This window comes from Hyperoodon ampullatus (assembly GCF_949752795.1).
Source record: "Hyperoodon ampullatus genome assembly, chromosome: 7".
Taxonomy (NCBI): domain Eukaryota; kingdom Metazoa; phylum Chordata; class Mammalia; order Artiodactyla; family Ziphiidae; genus Hyperoodon; species Hyperoodon ampullatus.
The window spans coordinates 96,860,837-96,883,361 of NC_136920.1; the positions used below are offsets into that span (position 1 = coordinate 96,860,837).

General features: G+C 39.8%; 1 protein-coding gene across 2 annotated transcripts; it reads right to left on the reverse strand.

The window, feature by feature from the left end:
- Nucleotides 1–731: 731 nt before the first annotated feature.
- On the reverse strand, nucleotides 732–22,164 carry PAFAH1B2 (platelet activating factor acetylhydrolase 1b catalytic subunit 2; the record flags this gene model as incomplete). Of its 2 annotated transcripts, XM_079709184.1 has the most annotated exons (6): nucleotides 22,031–22,164; nucleotides 15,862–15,949; nucleotides 7,037–7,126; nucleotides 6,099–6,215; nucleotides 4,349–4,471; nucleotides 732–1,010 (listed from the first exon to the last, which is right to left on the reverse strand). In XM_079709184.1, the coding sequence occupies exons 2-6, from the start codon at nucleotides 15,940–15,942 to the stop codon at nucleotides 732–734; spliced, it is 690 nt and encodes a 229-aa protein (XP_079565310.1). In that variant the 5' UTR covers nucleotides 15,943–15,949; nucleotides 22,031–22,164. The 2 variants fall into 2 exon arrangements, 1 of the variants encoding a protein (XP_079565310.1); XR_013811007.1 differs by lacking the exons at nucleotides 732–1,010; nucleotides 4,349–4,471; nucleotides 6,099–6,215; nucleotides 7,037–7,126 and adding an exon at nucleotides 13,659–13,951 and having other exon boundaries at nucleotides 22,031–22,068.
- Between the last annotated feature and the right edge of the window lie 361 nt (nucleotides 22,165–22,525).

The following is a 22,525-nucleotide window of genomic DNA, read 5'->3' on the forward strand; positions in this document are numbered from 1 at the left end:
CCCACCAAAAAAAAGAGGGGATGAGGGGGAATAGAGGAAAGGCTGCATGCATGGGTCTATTACAGACATGATATTCAGCAGCATAAAAATAATACCCTCCATTGAGTCCCCCAAATGGGGCAAAACCTATTTTTCACTGCTAAGCATGGGAAAGATTAACAGAGTGGAACAAATTCACCTGTAACCATAGCATCTCCCATACTTGAATGACAAGCACGTTCAATCTGATGTTATATGTTGCTATAACATTGAGAATATGTATGAGTAAAGCAAAATAAAGAACAAAAGGCTAAATTATGAACTTTAAAAACTGGAAAAACATCTGTTTTAAAGCCAAGAAGGTGTTATTCTAATTATTATTATATATGACATAATCCATAGAAAGAAAGGCCAAGGAAAGAATCTTCATTTTGTTCCGTACTTAGGCTTGATGTTGTCCTAGGAAAAACAGTGATAAGTCAATGAACGTGTCACACATATAACTAAAAAGTCCCCTTCTGGTTTCCAATGAATTTAAACCACCATCTTCCTTGGCTAATTTTTCTCCTGTGTCAAACAAACCTCCTATGTACAGGACCAGTTTAACTCCCTCCTCCCCTTCAAACACTAGATATGAACATCCAGGAACATTCTACAATGCAAAGTGCCTTAAGAAAGAGAAGGATTCTGTAGTGCCAGTGATATAACTGATCTGAGGAAGCTGGGATGCTATTAACACTGATGGGAGCCAGTCAGGCAATGGTGGTTTGTTTTTCCTCAGGTGTTTCCTCCAACAATTGCATGATCAGTTCATGGAGGGGTTTGCAGATCTTTGCGTAGCCCCCTCCTGTGAGATGCAGAAAATCAAACATATCGTGGCAGGAGATGGCACCGTCCGAGTGCACGAAGCCCCCATCTGTATCCAGGAGCTGAACATTAGCAAGCTTCGGCAGGGAAACCTTGAGGAGCTGGTTCACCTTGGCATTCTTTTGCCTCAAAGGGTTGGGCTTCTCACCTCGAGGTAACAAACCCTGGGGAAGAGCAGAGAAGAATATAAGATGAGAAGACTCACTGTTTTTTCCTACTTACTTGTGATTTCAAATATCTCTGGAACTCTCCATCTGGCACTTGTTATACCTTTGATTTCTGAAACACTGGACTAGACCGGTCTTAATGAAAGTTCTCTGACTATCCCTCCTAGGTTTCTTCCTGAGTTCCTCCTCCTCCTCCTGTCCCTTAACTGCTGGTATTCTTCAGGGTTTTGTCCTTGGCCCAGTACTCTCTCCACCCTACACACTTTAGCCCAGATCTCTTCCTGGAGCTTCAGAACTGTGTACTGAACGTCCAGGTATAGAACCAAACTTGAATGCTCCTGAGGCACACCCAACACGTCCAAAAACCCATTCATCATCTCTCCCATAGATTATGTTCCTTCTACATTCTCTGTGTCAACCGACCATTCCAAGATCCCTGAGTCTCTCATCCCATGTACCTTATCTATTCATCATTAAATCAGTCAGCTTTTACATCCTAAGTATTTTTCCAATCCATTCTTTTTTCTGACTATAGACACTGCTATGGCTAGGGAACTTACCAATATTAACCTCAATTAACGTAAAATCTCCTGACTAGTCTTCCTACCTCCAGTGGTATTACCCCTTCAATTTATCCTCCATATAGTCCACCACATAGCTAGAATAATCTAGCTCAAATACACATCTATGCATTAATGCCACATGGAACCTACACTCGAACACACGAGAAATGGAGTTGGAACAAATGCTGTCTTGATGAATCAGAGCCACATAATATCTGGTAGTAAAAAACAGAGATGTGTTCTAAATTCATTTTTAACTTATTTGTTAATGATCTAATATAATTTTCAGATAAATCAGATGTCTGTCCTTCTACTATAGTAAATAAAAGCCAGCTCTTATATGATAAGTGCAAGGTTTTATCATCTCAAACTAGAAATGGCCTTTATACAGATAACTGATCCAATTATAAAATTGTCAGAAATCCCCAACCTTTTAGTTGGTTTATAGCTAATGATACCACACAGCAAGTTATTGTTATTTAGGCAAAAATGTTGTCACCTGTTTCTCCTACAGGGTATGATAAGAGGTCTTATTTCATAAAAACGGTTTTCTGTAGGCGTTCTACTAAAAAAATAAAAAAAATTTTTATGCCCAAAGCACTTATTCATGTCTGCTTTAAATTTTTTCAGCAAAACGCTGGACCTCGATTATTAACTTACTGTGTGACTGTAAAGTTCCAAAGAGAACTATAGAGAATTATGAATATGCCACCCCAATCCATCTCCTTTCATCCTTGTCAAGTGCAGACAAGGTCAATCCTAAACCCTAGTTTATATAACTGTTAAAAGGCTCTGCATCTAATAGTTAACAAAGAAAAGCAGCCCTCAGTGCTGGTACATCAAAGCTTGGTTGAGATATAATGAGCAATCAGGAAGGATGGCCAGTGACCAATAAATACATATGTTATTCTGACTTTCAAAGGATACCATAGCAATTAAAGCCATAAAAAAGGATTAAGCCTCAAGAGCAGGGCACCATACCTATTGGGATTGTCAAGCAAGGATAAGAAAAATAGCTTATGTACTTGCATGACATTTTCCTTAATAAATGAGTATCAAGGGTATGCCATGTGATTTTTTTCTCTATAATAACTGATAATTGTTAAAATATTACTTTAAAGGAGACAAAAAAATTACACTCCTAATTCCTTTACCATGTAACAACTATTTAAATTTTATTTCCTTTTCCAATTTGCATATTTACTTTCAAGCAATTCTAAATATAATATGTATACCGTTTAGTATTCGGACTGTTCACTTAAATACATCATAAATTCTGTTTTCACACAGTCCTCCTAATTGTCATATGATTAGTGCTATTACAGTCAATGACTTGTGCAATCATTCCCCCATGGGGTTGATTATTTAGGTTATTTCCAATGTTTTAGTATTGTAGATAACACCACCATATATAAAATTCAAAAGTCTGGTTGAAACAAGTAATATTTATGGAGGATTTATTCAGCAACATTCATGCAACAAATATGTCCTAAGCAACTGCAATGTACCACCCACTGTACTTAAGAGATGGACTCTTAACCACAATGTAGTCTTTTTCTGGAATAATGCAGGATATAAATAAATACATAAACAAATTAATTAAATACCATGTAATAAAAAAATAAGACCTGTCTCCCCAGAACCCTGTCATAAGATAATATCCAAACTCTTAACATGGGACCTGGCTGTGGCCTCTAACTATCCCAGACTTGAACTTTATTCCAATAATAACCCTAAAATTCTTCTAGCACCCTCCTTCACTCACCCAACAAACACATTCATGTATAAGCCTTTGATCATTTCCTTCCTTTCTTCCTCCCTCCCTTTCTCTCTCTTTCATTCTTCTCTGTAATACCTTCTCTCCTTTCATTTCTCTATTTGTCTGGAAACCAATGAATTCTTTAAAACTAAACTCAGATGTCAATTTTTATGTCTAAAATATACCCAGTTCTCTCCTTAGCATACAGTATAATAATTCTGTTTATATTGCTGTGTCCATCCACCAGCTCCTTGAGAGGAACTGTCTTACTCATTTTTGTATGCTCGGGACCTAGGATAGTGCCTTGTACATAGTGATTCTCGCATGTTTGTTGAATAAACAACTACCTTATTAACACTATATCTCATTAAAGAACTAAATACATGTCAGATTTCTCAAAAACATACATTTTTAGCTAGGTTAAGAATATCTACAGGTAAACTTTAACACTGAAATAGACAGCTGTTTATTCCTGAGACCATGAAGACAATGCTTTAATTCTACAAAGGGTAGCATTTCCTGTTAGTGGTAAGACTATGAAGTACCCATTTTCTTCCTGATGGAATCTCTGATATTTTAAAGAATTCAGAGATTCTGATAAATACACCACCTTTACCATATTAACAATGGAACAAAACAACACATCTAGGCTAATCCAAACTCGGGTCTAATAAAAAGAGACTCAGGAACTAGGAAAAGTCTCATATGCAACTTAAAAAATTATCAGAAGATAGTCAAGGGAAAAAAAAAAACTAAGGCAACCTGAGGCAACAAAGAGGATTTCCACTTCTAAACAAGGATGAGCAGAAAAAAGATGACCCCACAGCTGTTCTAGGAAATGAGACCAATAAGACGATGGGACATATCAGAGAAGAGAGCATGATAAACTCGGGAGCACAATAAACTGCTTCCAACCTAAAGATTCTCTATGTTCATGAGTGATCACATTTCTAAAAAGACTCCCCACCTTACCTAATAATATCAAGGTCTCCACCCACCCAAAGACCACATACCAATACAATGATTTTGGCCTGTGGCTGCCTTGTGTTGATAAGTTGTACGATGGCCTCGATTCCACCTGCTACTTCCTCTGCTGTATTTTCATGGTTGTTTGTTCCTACCCAGACAACAATGACCTATAATTGAGGGAAGGAAGAAAAAGAGAAAAAAGATAAATACTCAGGAATGTCCACTAGTTAGCTGAAAATCTTATTTCAAAAATCAAAGAAGGAGGGGCTTCCCTGGTGGCGCACTGGTTGAGAATCCGCCTGCCAATGCAGGGGACACAGGTTCGAGCCCTGGTCTGGGAAGATCCCACATGCCGCGGAGCAACTAAGGCCGTGCACCACGACTACTGAGCCTGTGCTCTAGAGCCCATGAGCCACAACTACTGAAGCCCGCGTGCCTAAGAGCCTGCACTCTGCAACAAGAGAAGCCACCGCAATGAAAAGCCCATGCACCTCAACAAAGAGTAGCCCCCGCTCGCCCCAACTAGAGAAAGCCCGCGTGCGGCAACAAAGACCCAACACAGCCAAAAATAAATAAATGAAATAAATAAATTTTTTAAAAAATCAAAGAAGGAAAGATGAACTTCTCAAATGGTATTGGTAACTTCAACAGGGCAGCCATCTTAAAACATTAATGTATGCCTCGTATACATCAGGATAAATTCCAAACAGAAAAACACTTAAGTGGGAAAACTGTACTAGGAAGAGATGAGAAAATTCTTTTATGTGGAGATGGAAGCTAATCTCTTAAGATCCAGAAACTCTACAAAAAAGATAATAAATTCAACTGTATAAAAATAAAACTACTGCAAGTCAGCAAAGACAAAAAAAAAAAAAGACAGTGAAATCTAAGAAACATGGGGGAAAATACTTGCGACATCATAAGACTCCCTTAATTAAAGTACCTTCTAGAAAAAATAAAAACAAAAGTACCCAAGGGAGTGCAGTGGGTACAAATACACAGTTCTACTCAAGGAAAAGAGTCAGTGGGGCGGAGGCTGGATATAGTTTTTAAAAGTTTTTCTCTTTAAAAAAATAATTTTACAAGGTGGCTATCACCTAGAGACATACATCTTACTATGTAACCCAAAGTAATTTCCACCTGTCACAAAAGAAAGGAATATGCATGAGTTTTTCTGTTAGAAAGGCAAAAATAAAATACTTTCAACTACAGCCAACTGTTATCAATGGCTCAGCTTTGCTTCTTTTTGTTGTTTGGGGTTGAAAAAATTTATATGCAGTGTGCCAACTCAGGATGTTGATAACGCTATAAGGCACTGGGTACATGTTTGGGCTGAACATTTGTTCACATCTGCTTCAAATTTTCTTCAGAAGAACTTGGAGGCCTTGATTACCAATCTGTTTATATGTTTAAATGGATCCAAAATTACTTCCTCAAGTGAATCATAGCCCTGCTCCCGCGGCCCACCTCTGAGCTCTTTCCCCTTCATACTGCCTCAGGTCAACAGAAGAGCATAGCTTATTAGCATCAAATCTCTTCCTACAGCAGAAGATAATTACAACGAGTACAAACCAAGCAAGCAATACACTGATTCTTAATTAAGCATGTATTTGGAATGTTCTTAAACAATATCATTTAACTTAAAGGGGCACGAAGCAAAGAACAACAGTGAAATAACGCTTTAAAGAAGCAATTTTTTTTTTTTTTACTACCAGTTTCTGACAATTTAACTATCTGCAGAAGACTCAAGATTAAGGATATTCTTTAAAAAAATAATAATAAGTTTCATTTCACCTTAGGTTTAATATTCTCCAGTTCTCCATTCTTTAGTCTCCATAAAACATGTCTTGTTGTATCTCCCCCAATTCCAAAATTCAGTGCATGAAGTGGGGAAAAAAGCTCTCGCCATATCTGAAAAGAGAAAAACTTGATTTATTTAAGCTGAAATTAGTGGGAAATAAAATCCCTCAATTGCAATGTGTTGTGAGGCATCTGAAATAAGTTTCCCTTTTCCGTATTCAAATGTATCACTGCAAGTGGTATGCTACCAACTGCTGAAAGGGCTTTGAAGATGCCATTGTGTAACTCAGTTTTCAGTGCAGCTTTAGATCTCAGCTCAAGACCTGAGTCACAGCTCAACCTGATGCCACTTAGGCACCAACATTTATAATTAAGCTGCCAAGTCAATAAACTCTCCTTTCCCTTTATTCAACCATTTAAAGGAATAGGGTGAAGTAGAAACATGAGATGAAAAAATTTAGAGTGCCTGAGCCAAAAAGATATAAAGCTATCTTTTCTTTTAAATTTCCCTTGGGAGAATGCCTAACCTCAAAAAGATTCAGAACAGTTCACTACAAAAATATATAAAATATAAAAATGGTAAAACACAAATAATAAGAACTGAGAATCATGACTAAGACAAACACAAATGAGCAAATACAAATAAGAAAATAGTAAAATACAAATAAGAATTGAAAATCATGACTAGGACAAATATACACAAACAAATATATAATGTGAAGCTTCTTGGAAGCCAAGGCAAAAAAGGGAGCTTATTTATAAATAATGTTGTATTTTTTCCTTTGTCTCATCATGCTTGCTGGCACAAAGAATCCCATCAGGTAGGTCTGATTTCCCTTCTACTCTGAACTAGAGTGGAATGTATGCAAGTCTGTTATCAATGAATGTGTTGACATGAGCAGCCAAGGACCACCCTCACCCCTGCACCTTACCTCATACTGCTGCATCAACTGCACCATGGAGTCCCCTACAAACAGGACATCCGGCTCTTTGTCTTTGCAGTCCAGGACAAATCTGTTGTGCTGGTGTGAAGAAGAAAGAACAATCAGAAACTGGCATTTTCTCCTGTGAGATTTCTTGGCCTAGACAGAACAGTTGTCCAACCAGTTACTCTGTTGTTAAACTTCTATTTGGTCTGTCCCTAAAGCTGATTCCTCTCAATCTGCTATTAACTCCTGGGCCCTTCTGAAAACGAGAACAGAAAAATGCGTTCATGTTTTTTTAAAAGCTTACCTTTTCCTCCAACTCTTTTAAAGAAAATTTCAGATATACTTAAAGTTGACGTAATACAATGAACACCTGTACACACTCACCTATGTTCAACAATAACATTTTCCCACATTTGCTTTATCTGTGTGTTTGCTGAATCATTTGAGGGTAAGCTGCAAACATTGTGATCCTTCACCTTTAAATATTCCGCATGCATCTCCTAAGCATAAGGACAGTCTCCTATAAAACCACATTATCACATCTAAGAAAATAAACAATAATCCCATAAAATCTAACATTTAATCTTCACAATTGTTCCAAAAGTATTATATGTATCTATTTTTTGAACTAGGATCCAATCAAAAGGCATGCATTTCATTTGAATGATTTTAATATGGCCTTTGAAATGTCTGCTAACCTCTAAATGTGAGAGATGTTGGCAAACTGGGACTCAGGCTTTTTCAGTCTAATTCAAGTTTCTAAGGAAGGGTGACCTAGCCCTGGCATACTTCTCTTTGCTCTTAAGGCATAAGACACCTTTAAAAAGATTTTACCCATTGATGCTAAACTGAAGGACATAGTTTCAATTTTTATATTCATCCCTGAAACAAATTAACATGATGCTTTAGCAGGTCTCTAACCCAGTTCTACGTTAAGGTCTGAATACTGTTTCTTTTTCTCAAACTCTACATTCAATTATGCTTCCCCTAGGAATTAATTAAGATGGAGTTACTATTTAAGTATTTCTGCTGATACTACAAGTGCAGATGACACCGTGGTGAAACCGAGATATTTCACTGCCATTGGTGAAAATACAAAAATATTTCTGGAAATAATTTGACAATTAAGACATCTCCTCTTTTACAGTGACAGGATTTGGGATAAATTTTTCTTTTCTCTTGGGTCCATGTCTTGTGTAAACAATTTTTAAAAATTACTATTATTTCAATAAGTATTTTTAAACTGAAGGGATAAGATGAGCAAGAATAAAACTTTAGCTAGTTTTACTGAGTAGGTGCTCTTTCACATCACGTCGTCTCTCTACTGTGTATGCTAAAGTGCCAACTCCTCTCAATACCAACAGAACAGCTTACGTTTAAAGAATGTCATGGAATTTAAGCTCTGCTGTTCTAAAGGTTTAAGTACTCTACATTTTCTTTTTAAGTATAAAAGTAGTTGCAATGAGCTTGGAAAAACAGAAAAGATCAAAGCAAAACATCTATAATCCTACCATTTTAACCCAGCACCTATTAACGTTTTAAGGTATTTTTTTCTCATTATTTTTTCACATTCCCCCGCAACACAGTTGAAACGTATGTATATCTCCTTAAGGCACAATAGCTTTGGGACAGAAAAACCTATGTTCGAAGTCTAGCTTATCTACTTTCTAGTGCAGTGACCTTAAGCAAGTACATAACCCCGAGTTTTGTTTTACACATCTGCTGGCAACTCTTTTTAGAGTTGTGAAGATGAGAGTTCTATAAAAGGGGCCCAGCTTCTGGCTGCCACCCAGTAGGTACTCAATAAAGAGCAGCCATTATAACTGCATTAACATTATATTAGAAATATTTTTCTATGTAGCTACATGATTTTCATAACTATAATTTTTTAAAAAAATTTTATTGTGTAATTTTAAAAAAATCTTCATTTATTTATTTATTTGGCAGCGCCACACAGCTTGCGGGATCTGAGTTCCCCAACCGGGACTGAACTCGGGCCCTCGGCAGTGAGAGCACGGAGTCCTAACCACTGGACCGCCAGGGAATTCCCTATAACTGTAATTTTTTTTTTTTTTTTTTTTTTTTGGTACGCGGGCCTCTCACTGTTGTGGCCTCTCCCGTTGCGGAACACAGACTCCAGACGCGCAGCCTCAGCGGCCATGGCTCACGGGCCCAGCCGCTCCACGGCATGTGGGATCTTCCCGGACTGGGGCACGAACCCGTGTCCCCTGCATCGGCAGGCGGACTCTCAACCACTGCACAACCAGGGAAGCCCTATAACCGTAATTTTTAACACCACTTAATATCCTACTGGATGCATCCAGTGGCACATTGATTTTTTTTAGCTCTTTACCCTAATGACAGATTTGCCAGAAGCCTCCTATTGACTGAGATGAAGAAACTTACACACACACATTTTCTTTTACAGGCTGGGAATTTTTAGGGCAAAGGGGATTAACACTTTCATGGATCTTGGATATACTTCCAAATTACTAACAAAATGGCTACTGGCTATATCTATTCTGACACCAGCAATGTATCAGAACTCATTTTACTATACTTGCACCTGCACGGGTTATTAATATTTTTCTCTCCCTCCTTTCTTTTCCCATTGTTTTAATCTGTACTTTTTGGAAACAAAAAGTTAAAGCTCCTGTCATGCTCATTGAGACACTTATCTAGTATATTTGAGGGTAGTTTTATTGATAATACAACAAACAATATCAATGCTTCATCTGTAATTTTTACTGAAAATATTTCTGTCAGTCTGCTGCTAAGCCTTCTTTAGGTGGCTAATGTTTTGATATGAATTGTTATTAAATTTGTCTACAGTCAAGTCTTTTAATATCACCCTTAAAAAAACTTACGATTATGGAAAATATCAAGCGTACAGGAAAGCACAGAGAATAACACAATGGATCTCTGTGTATCCATCACCAGATACAGCAATCATCTAACTTACGGCCACTATTATTTCAACATTCCAGAAACTACTGCCCCACCCCATTCTTAGATTATTTTGAAGCAAACTGAGGATATAATATTTCATGTATAAATATTTCAACATGTAGCTCTTAAAAGATTAAAAATATATATAGCCACAATACCAGTTCTATCCTCTAAAATTAATAGGAATCCTTTAATATCAACAAATAACTAGTGAGTGTTCAAATTCAATGTCACAAAATTTTATTTTATGATTTGTTTTTTAAAATCAGGATCCAGGCAATTTGTCTCTTAAATCCCTTTTAATCTATAGGTTCCCCCTCCCTCTGCCACCACCTCCCAAACTTTTTTTTTAAGGAATATGACTGTCTGACCTATAGACTCTCCCATAGTCTGGATTTTGTTGACTGCATTCCTGTGGTGGTGGTGGACATGTTCATCTGTTCCAGGTACTTCTTGATATGTGGTACTTAAGTCTAGAATAGGGATGGATATTTTAGCAATACTCCATGAGTAGTATTGAGTATCACTTCAATACTTGTTTTAATCATGACTGCTTTTCTTTTAATGTTTTGTTTCTAAATAATTTATCTACAGAAGACCTGAAAAGATTGTAGAGTATTTGCATATACCCCTAACTCAGCTTTCAATGTTAGCATCTTTTATTTTTTTATTAAAAACAGAATTTTCAGGTGTAAGGATTTTTTTAAAAATTTAATTTACTATTTATTTATTTATTTTTGGCTGTGTTGGGTCTTTGTTGCTGTGTGCGGGCTTTCTCTTGTTGCAGTGAGTGGGGACTACTCTTCGCTGTGGTGCTTGGGCTTCCCATTGCAGCGGCTTCTCTTGTTGGGGAGCACAGGCTCTAGGCGCACGGGCTTCATTAGTTGTAGCATGCAGGCTCAGTAGTTGTAGCTCGCAGGCTCTAGAGAACAGGCTCAGTAGCTGTGGCGCACGGGCTTAGATGCTCTGCAGCATGTGGGATCTTCCCGGACCAGGGCTTGAACCTGTGTCCCCCGTACTGGCAGGCAGATTCTTAACCACTGCGCCACCAGGGAAGCCCTCAATGTTAGCATCTTATATAAGCATGGTACATTTGTCAAACCTAAGAAATTAACATTAGGGAATACTATCGACTAAAATAAAGTTCACTCAGATCTCACTAATTTTTCCACTAATGCCCATTTCCTGAATCAATCAGCATATCACATGGCATTTAATCTATATATCTCCTTTAACTCTTCCAATATGGGACAGTCTCTTGGTCTTTCCTTGTCTTTCATGACCTGACACATTTAGTTGTGGTAAGGTGTTCTGTAGACAGTCCCTCAATTTGGGTCTGTCTGATGTTTTCCCATGAATAGGCTGAGGTTATGGATTTTTGGGTAAGACTACCACAGACGTGATGTGCCCTTGTTGTATCATGTCAGGGAACATGACTTATTACTGGTGATGTTAATATTGATCATTTGGGTAAGGTGGTGTTTGCCAGTTTTCTCCACTATCAAGTTATTATTTTCCCTTCCATACTCTGTATGTTAGAAGCAAGACACTAAATTCAGCTCCACCTACTAGAGGGAGGGGTCTCAAAAAACAGTGGGCGTATCTTAAAACCAAAGTAATTACCAAAGTAATTTACAGGGAGATACTCTAAGGCTAGGCAAATATACCATTTCTCCTTAAAGTTGTGTCCATTAATGTTAGTATTCATCAATGGATCTTGCCTACAGTAATTATTACTGCAGTGTTCTATCCATGATTTTCTTTTCCTTCCTTACTTCTACATTTATTAGAATTATTCTGTAAGGAAGATTTAGCTCTTCTCCCCTATTTATTTATTCATCCACTCATTTATTTATAGCAGAATGTATTAATGAACACTTATTTTATTCTTTCAGTTATAAACCAATAATACCATCATTTGTTACACTGCTCAAAATGTTCAACTTTGCACTTTGGGAGCTCTTCCAGGTCTTTTAGGTGGTCAAAGTTAGTATCATCAATGAGACAAACCAATACCACATGTATTCTATGTGATGCACTGGGGACCCATCACTTCAGTGATATTCCTGCCTTCCATCTTTTTTTTCCTTTTCTTTTTTGAGTAGTTTCTTGCTTTCTTACACTAGAAGATGCTCTAGGCCCATATTTTTATTTTCTTTGCTCCAGCTATAGAATCAATCACTTCTTCAAGGAGCCCTGGTTCCTTTCATTGGAGAACTGTATTTAAAAACCAAGATCTGGGTATATAATATATTTTAATGTAAGTTAGTCCTTCCATATTATACAAGTTTTTTTTTTTTGCGGTACGCGGGCCTCTCACTGTTGTGGCCTCTCCCATTGCGGAGCACAGGATCCGGACGCGCAGGCTCAGTGGCCATGGCTCACAGGCCCAGCATGTGGGATCTTCCCGGACTGGGGCACGAACCCGCGTCCCCTCCATCGGCAGGTGGACTCTCAACCACTGCGCCACCAGGGAAACCCACAAGTTTTTAAAAAAATTTAAATATTCATATCTGTTTTTCTTCCATTTGACTAATTTTTTCCCAGTCAGTGCTAATCATTTAAAGTCTTCTAATTTATGCCAGAAACAACAAAGGCATCTAGTTTTACTTACTACTTTTAGTAAATTTATAAATGACCTAAATGCCCATCAATGAGATAACAGACAACCCACTGTGGTATTTTCATATAAAATAATTGAATACTACTTAAAGAAAAAAAATGAATAAACTACAGCTATGTTTTTAATATGTATGATTACTGCAGAAAAAAATACATTCAGAAAGATACTATTTACCATTTAAAAACGTGCAAAAAGGGATTTCCTTGGTGGCGCAGTGGTTAAGGATCCACCTGCCAATGCAGGGGACACGGGTTTGAGCCCTTGTCTGGGAAGACCCCACATACCGCGGAGCAACTAAGCCCATGCGCCACAACTACTGAGCCTGCGCTCTAGAGCCCGCAAGCCACACCTACTGAGCCTGTGTGCCACACCTACTGAAGCCTGCGTGCCTAGAGCCTGTGCTCCGCAACAAGAAGCCACCACAATGAGAAGGCCGCACACTGCAACGAAGAGTAGCCCCCGCTCACCGCAACGAGAAAGCCCGCATGCAGCAATGAAGACCCAACACAGCCAAATATAAATTAATTAATTTAAAAAAGTGCAAAAAGGGGCCTCCCTGGTGGCGCAGTGGTTGAGAATCCGCCTGCCGATGCAGGGGATACGGGTTCGTGCCCCGGTCTGGGAGGATCCCATATGCCGCGGAGCGGCTGGGCCCGTGAGCCATGGCTGCTGAGCCTGCGCATCCGGAGCCTGTGCTCCGCAACGGGAGAGGCCACAACAGTGAGAGGCCCGCGTACCACAAAAAAAAAAAAAAAAAAAAAAAAAAAAAAAAAAAAAAAGTGCAAAAATACTAACTATATTGTTTAGAGATTACATGTGTAGTATGTAAATACATGAAATTACTGGCTTGGGGGTGGGGAGGTAGGAAAGAGAAAGAAATGTGATCAGTGAGGGGTATACAGGGAACAGCAATTCTTTTAGCAATGTTTTATTTTTTTAGGGTGAGTAGCAAATACACAGATGCTCAAAATATTTCATAATACTTTTTTTTTTTTAAGGTGGGGGTGTGGGGGGAGAGAAGTCAGGCGGGACCTTGCAGGCAATTGCAGGGACTTTGTCTTTTTTTTTTTATTTTTGGCTGTGTTGGGTCTTCATCTCTGCGCGAGGGCTTTCTCTAGTTGAGGCGAGCGGGGGCCACTCTTCATCGCGGCGCGCGGGCCTCTCACTGTCGCGGCCTCTCTTGTTGCGTAGCACAGGCTCCAGACGCGCAAGCTCAGTAGTTGTGGCTCACGGGCCCAGTTGCTCCGCGGCATGTGGGATCTTCCCAGACCGGGGCTCGAACCCGTGTCCCCTGCATTGGCAGGCAGATCCTCAACCACTGCGCCACCAGGGAAGCCCTCATAATACTTTTTTAAAGATATAAACAAATGAGGAAGATTAAGAAAGAATAATCACATAATTGATCCATAGGAGAACAGTCAAAATAAAAAACTACCACTCAAAATAAGCTAGTTGAAAGACTGATTTTTAAGTCTGAGATGACCAAAACAGAAAGGGAATACAACTATGAAGAGTATAAAGAGAATCACTAAATACTAAAACAGCAAACTCTGGGGACTTAAAATCATATTGCACTTGTTAGTTCAAAAGGTAATACGGTTGGAAACAGATAAAGGTTAAATATAGTTATTGTTAAGTGATAGCAGTTATTAAAAGCAAGTTACAAATACTGAAAAAAAAAAAAGTGCTAAAAAAAACAATGGGACATACTGAGAGGGCAAAGGGGCCAGAGCTTGAAGGGATTCCCACTTGCTAAACTTTGGACAATGAGTTTCAAAATTACAGTGGATTATAACCCACTTGACTAAAGTAAGAACCTGTGAGACCATATTATAACGAAATAGAATTGGTTTAGGCCGGGCTTCTCTGGTGGTGCAGTGGTTGAGAGTCCGCCTGCCGATGCAGGGGACACAGATTCGTGCCCCGGTCCGGGAAGATCCCACATGCCGCGGAGTGGCTAGGCCCGTGAGCCACGGCTGCTGAGCCTGCGCGTCCGGAGCCTGTGCTCCGCAACGAGAGGCCACAACAGAGAGAGGCCTGTGTACCGCAAAAAAAAAAAAAAAAAAAAAAAAAAAATATATATATATATATATATATATATATATATATATATATATATATATATATTGGTTTAGGCCAACACCATCTTAACCAAGTGATCAAAGCTACTATCATCAATGAGACAAATCAACATCACATGCCTTCTATGTGATGCACTGAAGACATCACTTTCCTGATACTCCTGCCAAAAATGTATAATGTGAATCTTGATTATGAGAAAAGAGAGGGACATTCCACAAAATAAATGCCCTATACTATTCCAAATGGTCAAGGTCATGAAAAACAAAGGCTAAGAAATGTTTCTGATTAAAGGAGAATGAAGAGAAACGACAACCAAATGCAATGTGTGATCCTAGACTGGGAAGAAAATTGATATAAAGAACACTACTGGGGCTTCCCTGGTGGCGCAGTGGTTGAGAGTCCGCCTGCCGATGCAGGGGACACAGATTCGTGCCCCGGTCCGGGAAGATCCCACATATGCCGCGGAGTGGCTGGGCCCATGAGCCAAGGCTACTGGGCCTGCACATCTGGAGCCTGTGCTCCACAACAGTGAGAGGCCCGTGTACGGCAAAAAAAAAGAACACTACTGCGACAACTACAGAAATCTGAATATGGTTTTTGGATTAGGTAACAGTATAATGTCAGTGTTAAATTTCCTGATTTTAATAACTGTATTGTAGTTATGTAAGAAAAGGTTCTTGTTCTCAGAAAACACACTCAAATATTTAGGGGTAAAGGGGCATTGTGATGACTGCAACATACTTTCAAATGATTCAGAAAAAACTGTAAGTTGGTAAATAGTACAAACAGATACAGACAGAATGATTAGGCAGATGTGGCAAAATGTTAACAAGTGGCAAGTCTAGATGAAGGATATAGGAAGTTCCTTCTAAAGTGTTTGTAATATTTGTATAATTTTGAAATTACTTCAAAATTTTAAAAAGCTTAAAGAAAGAATACTGTAGAGACACTGTCATCTATTAAAATGAACAGTACACAATGCCCATGCTCTCAAAATATTCCTCAGTTCCAACATCACATGGTGATTAGGAATGACATCTCTAACATTAGATTTTTATTTACAGTAATCAATTCTTGTTGACCATTAAAAACACCCCATTGTAGCTCTGGTCAAAAGACTCTAAAAATTTAAGAGACTCATCTATGTGAATAACGCATGTGCACCCCCTTTTACCTGAGACATCCATCTGTCATCTCCTTGAATATCTTCCGCTGCATGTGGAATGGCTGCTGGGTTTGAGTCTCCTTGGCTCATTCTACACCTGAGGAAAAAATGTCTATGTTATGTTTTGTTCACTGACAGGAATGTTTCTTTGTTACCACTTACTTAAATATTACATGTCAGGTTTTAAATAAGAATAAGAATTAAATAAATTTCATTGGGTTTTGCCTAGAAACGATGCAACTGGAGTTTATTTTCAGCAGGGATGAGGTCCAGGACATGACTGCCTAAGTCCCATAAATATCTAGCACTACTAAACTTCCAGACAGGTTTGAATATCATTCAGGAACAATGCATTGCATCAGTATATACCTTACACCTATATTAATTTTTCATAAATACATGTTATTGTAAGAACCAAATGACAAGGAATTAAACCCTTCAAGTTCAATGACATCTACATTAGAGCCTTTTAGGCTGCTAGAGTTACACACTTAAGAATTAGTACAGCACCGATTAGAATCCAGTGATCACTAAACATCACACAAATACCTATACTACAGATGATGACAAAACTAGTCGTGGGCTTTGGCAGTGGTTTTTTCATTTTTATTATTTATTACTTTTTTAAATTTTTAATTTTTTTTGGCAGTGCCCCGCATCCTGCTGGATCGAGTTCCATGACCAGGGATCAAACCCATGTCCCCTGCAGTGGGAGCACAGCAGAGTGTTAATAACTGCTAGCCCACTAGGGAAGTCCCTGGAATTGGTTTTTTGCAAATTTTACTAGGTATTTTTATTTCGACAGGTATCCACTAAAAAAAATTTGATTAACGACGACCTAAATATGGTATCTGATAGTAGAGAAGAAGGAATAAGTGAAATTCAGGAAAATTAGAAATGCTAATCTTCTAGAAAGACAAGTAAGAAACCAGACTGTTTTCAGCCAACTTTGGAGAATACATACTAGAGACATCAGGCTCAAGAGGTTACTTGGAAAATGCAAAGGATGATGAAAGAGAAAAAGCTGGGGTTTTGTGGCTTATAGAAAAAAAGGCCGTACTCTCTATTTCCTTCCTTTGCCATCCTCAAATACAACTAAACTTTCTCAGAAAGAGGACTGAGTTATAGCCTTTTAATAAGTATTCACTGAGTAAACAAAACACCCTGGATTACCAATGTAGTAGTTTTTGAGGATCAAAAAGTAACAAGCCCTAAACATGAAAGCAAACCTTCATGAAAAATAAATTACAGAAGCAAACAATTTTAACACTAATTATGTAAATAAATTCCATCAGTTCCAAATGACACTAGGTCTAAAAAAAATTGGGCTCAGGGTTAAGCCTGTATCTGACTAAAGATGTAAAATATCATTCACAACCTGTGTATATTTCTTTAGATTACTAAAATTTGCAACTATCAGAAAATAATAGCTACCTATGAAGGACTATCTACTCTATGCTTTATACATACCACCTCTGATCCTCACAAAAGTACTGCAAAATGAAGCAAACGAGGATCAGATAATATAGGTACTTTGTTCAGTGACTGAAATGAGGTTTGTCTGACCCCAATTACGTCACATCTGGCCCACTGATCACAAACCAGTTCACGCTGACTCCCTAAAGGGGACCTATATCTAACCATTTCACCCAAAAGACTTATGAGTTATACCACATGGAGCTAAAAACATCAATGTAAAATGCAAGAATCGGGAAGAACTGCAAGATGAACCTATAGAGTTCCAATCAGACTATGATACCTGTTTGGAGTTTCACTAAGAAAAGTGAGGAAAAATCAGAAGATACATAAAAGAAAACAAAAAAAGGATTACAGGGTTAAAACAAATAGCCACACAGAAACTTTTTGTTTTTAGCCAGTAAAACATTCTAAATCTTCTATATAAAAGTTTCTTGGGGGTCTATGTTCAATTCTTGATTCAAGTCTGGCTATTCAGGTTAAATCTGATATGGCACTTAATACTCACTTTAATTTTAGTAAGTAACTTTCTTCCCCGCTGATCAAAAAGCTCTATTGTCCTTAAGACCAACAAGGAGCAACTTTTCCCATTTTCTGGATTTCAAAATTAGATATATAATGTAAAGAAATACAGCAACAAAACAGCTCCTTTTTCCACTCACTAATTGAAAAAGTCTATTTCCTAACTTTTAAAATAGATTTAAAAAACCCAACCATTTCTCATTTATTTTCCCACCTGGAGAAACTCTTAACATGTTAGGTATTTTTGAGGCAAAAGTTAACTGACACAGGGTTAACTGAGCAATCACTACTAAAAACGAGAAAAATAATCTGTCCCCCTCTCACTGTGTGATTATGTAATTGAAACCATTTTTCCTGGGGATTGTTAAAAGAACAAGGATGACAAAACTGTACATTTGAGATGCCTCCATAATAAAATGTATCCAAATTCATCCTTCACCACTTAAACACACAATGCAGGCACTCCAACTACATTTCAGTTCTTGGAACACCATGTTCAGATCTTGTTGAAAAACTTAAGAATTTTGACAAACCAGAGGGTGTTTCAAGGAAAGGAGCCAAGATGGTGAGAAATTAGAAAACCTGTCATATCAGAAACAGTTGAAAGAAACAGGTATGTTTATAATCTGCAGAAAAACTGGTTGGGGAAGAGGAAATCACGGGACAAATAGCTGTCAAAGTATTCAAAGATTACTAGGAAGGGACTTTAGGCTTATTCTGCATGTCCCCAAATAGGAAGACAAGGCCAGTAGATACAATGTACAGTGAGACAACTTTCTAACAAACAGAACTGCAAATGACATGACCTGACTCTCAAGGCAGATTCCTCCCAGGGGGCCACAGAGACTAGGTGAACACCTACTAGAAAAGCATAAAGTGAACTAAAGCATATGAGTAAAGACTGGCCCAGATTAGCAGAATTCAAACATTTTTTAATGTTTTAGAATCTTTTTGAAATGTTCCTCAATATATGTATATTTATAAATTAGATGTGAATTGCTGTTAACCTGTATATTAAATATTTGTAATTTTTTCCTTTTTTACATTTAAAAAAATGAATGTAAAAAGAGGTTCTAAATATTTTCCTATATTCCAATGGATCTCCTTATGCATCCCAGGGCAGCACACATACTGTACTTTCAAGACCAGTGGTCTATATAAACTATAAGATCTCTTTAGATCTATGATTCAATTTACAGACATGGATTTTTAGAGTTTCTCCAACAGGTAAACAACTGATCAAAAAATAATAACTGCAAGAAAAATTTATTAAGAACTTGTACTATTTACAAGACACTGTGCTAGGAGCTTTGTTATTTAAATAAAAACTGAAGCTCAGGGAGATTTAAGGAAACTGCTCCATGATAGGGAGAGCTGGGATTTGAACACAGGGTGATATACTACCCTCCAAAACCGATTACTCTTGAGCAAAGGGCATTAGGCTCTATATAGAAAAGACTGTATGAAACAATGATAAATTCTAATTTACTAAGTCAATTCACTTATATATCCTATTACTACTACCCAAATTTAATGGCATTCTGATACCCTGAGCAAAACACTTTCATCTCAGTCCTAAATTTTGTCATGAGCAAAATGAAAAAGCTATAGGGACAGAGAAACTGAGGAACAAAATGTCACTTACCTAAAGTTACTAGGCAGGTAAAACTGAGAGAATTTAGCACAATATTCCCAATTAGCTAGTCTTTTCTTTTTTAACTATGAATACAAGGTCATCCTCCTTCCTCCTCTGGGCAAAATTTGTTTCTTTGTGCCTTCAGACACTTGGATTTTGGATTATTTTGCCCAATCAAAATCTTACAATACAAAGTAGCTTTCAGTTTTACCTGTGCCTATGGCTTGGTAACATTTTTAAACAGCGGTAAAAAAAAAAAAAAAAAAAACCTGAGGGGCAAACCCATGTAATCTCCTCTTTAAGAACCAAACTAGGGGGACTTCTCTGACAATCCAGTGGTTAAGACTCTGTGCAGGGGGTGTGGGTTCGATCCCTGGTCAGGGAACTAAGATCCCACATGCCATGCGGTGCGGCCAAAGGATTAAAAAAAAAGAAAGAAAGAAAAGAAAAGAAAAAAAAAGAACGAAGCTGGGGACTATGCATTTAGGGGATTCAAATAATTTGGGAGTTAGATTAAAAAAACTGTGTACTGTTTATAATAAAAATGAAGGATCAATCAGGAGCCATCCAGAGAACAGCCTGTGGTGGGTCACAAAAATCTGAGTGATTTGGGGTTTCCTGCCTCACGTACAGAGCAATATTGCGGCACAGAAGTATTCAGAATGCTGTAATTAGTAACAACAGAAAACGCAACAGAGAGGGATTTGATTCCCATCTCACCTCACTGATTCATAATAATCGCCTCTGTGCAGCAAGTCATTAACTTCTGAGGTCACAAACAGCATGTTCAGTTAGAAAAACCCAACAGAATGGAGATAAAGGTCCAAAGAAATTAATTTATCAGGAGACATACTCTTCCAGGGAAGCTTTAACTGCCCATTAAAATGAGTTCTCTGGGAAGATGAGGAGTAAGTGACTTGCACAGCACTTCCCAATTTTCCTGCATTTTCTGTCTTCTCTACTTAACTCCGACTATGACAGTCTTAAAACCAGAATTTCCAAATGCTTATACCAGCGTGGTGTAGTGTGTGTCTAATCAAAAACCAGTTCCAACAACTAAGAATTATAAATACTCAAGCTGAGCTGTATGTTTCTTTAGTTTAACCAGGAAACAGATGGAGGGGGAAAGTTGCACTAAGAATTAAAAGATTCAGAATGTTTCCACTCTGACCTCAGACTCTTCATTTTGGTTCAGATGGAGCTGGCAGGGTTATTCTAAAGGCGAAGGCAGGCCTCATCCCTAGTACCCTGCCTCAGTGGGCTGGTGGATGGGTCCCGGGATTCCAGCACATTCAGAATTTATTATCAAATGCCCAAGCCAACACATTAAAGCACAATGATTTCATACTCCTCCCCTGCTCCCGCACAAGGAGGCAACCTTTATATCAGAACAATGTGCCCAGGAGAAGAATCCAAAGACACAAGGCATATCCAAGGCAAAGGCGTATTCAGATGCTCAAGGGGACAATACCCCGTGTTTTCTCCATACCTTTACCACTCCCCCAAAATGACCCCCCCTCATTTAAAGCTGTACGAAATGAGGCCTTAGGGTGGATCCAGGTGGTCTTCCCTTTCTCCATGGGTAAGCTCTAAAAAGTGGCCAAAGCTTCATGTATTTGGTTTTCTTAAGGTTTGTATACACATTATGAAAAGCAACGCTGGCCTGGGAGGTATGGAAAGAATAGTGAGTCACCGTGCAACGGGCACATCACAAACCTGAAGGCCAGAAGATCCTGATCTGGTACATGGACATGGACCAGGTAAAAACCACCTAAGAAAACCTGTCCATTGGTAGGTTTAACTAGTTGGTTGACCTTGGGCAAATCACCAGCCTCGCTGGGCCTCATCTCTAAAATGAGGTGCTGGACTGGACAGCCCTCTAAGAAATAAGCCCTTCTGAGTCGTGACAGCCTATGGATTTTTGAATATATTACAGGAGATAACGGAGAAGTTTCTGACGGGTGGGAAAAAGTGCTCCGTCAAAAAAACAGTAACTGGTCTGAGCCCGCGCCAACGGCCTCTCAGACAGAGGAAAGGGGAGAAAAGGGTCAGAGGTTCAATCTCGGGGAGGAGGGAAAGGCAACAGCCGAGGCAGAAGCGTGGCTGGAAATGGGGCTGGCGGCGGCGAGCCCCGGGCCGCGGTAGCGGGGGATTCAGGGCGGCCTGCTCCGGGGGTCGGGCTGTGCCGGATCGGGCCGGGCGGCGCGCCCCGCCACGGTGCTCGGCCGCGGGATGGGGCGGGGCGGCTGGGCGGCCGAGGAGGCGGCAGGTTTGGGGGTGGGGTACTGGGAAAAGGCTCCGAGGGAAGCGGCGAGCGGCCTGGAGGTGCGGGGGGCAGAGCGGGCGGCCGAGGAACCCACGCCGGGCCAGCCGAGAAGGGGCGAGCGCGGGAGGCACCCCAAGGGTCGGGGGGAGGGGTGGCGCGGGGGAGGGGCCGGCAGGGTGGGGGAGGGGAGGTCGCGGGCCTCTCACAATAACAAGTCGCAGCCTCTTCCAACCCCCACCTCTAAGCCACCGGTTCCCCGAGTCCCGGAATGCACTCACTCAGGCACAGGGTCCGTGCGGGCCCCAAGCGGCTGCGGCGTCGGCGGGTGGCGCGTCTGTCGCTCGCTCAGTCCCGGCGGCCCCGCTCCGGCGCGTCCCTCCTCCGGCCTCAGCACCCGCTGCAGCGCCCCCACTTCCGGTTCCCCTGCCACTCAGGCAAATGGCTTCCGGAAGTCCCGCCCCATCCTGCCAGGCCTTGGCTCGGCTCGCCTCTCCTCACTTTCCTTCTGCGGGAGCTCGCTGCCGGCGCCCAGGTGTCCTGCCACGCCCCGCAAGGTTCCACGCTTTGTTCTCTATCCTGCCCTCGTTTTGCATGTAGTCTGCGCGACTTGGGCCTCTATCTTTCCTCCGGCTGCATCCCTCAGTCCTGCGTTCATGTCACCGTAGTGTGGAGATGGCATTCGGGACAATGTGCTGTGACCTCGCGCTGACGCCATTCCCTTCCCACCCCGCCAACCTGGCTTCCTTCTCCACCCCATGGAATAAACCAGATTG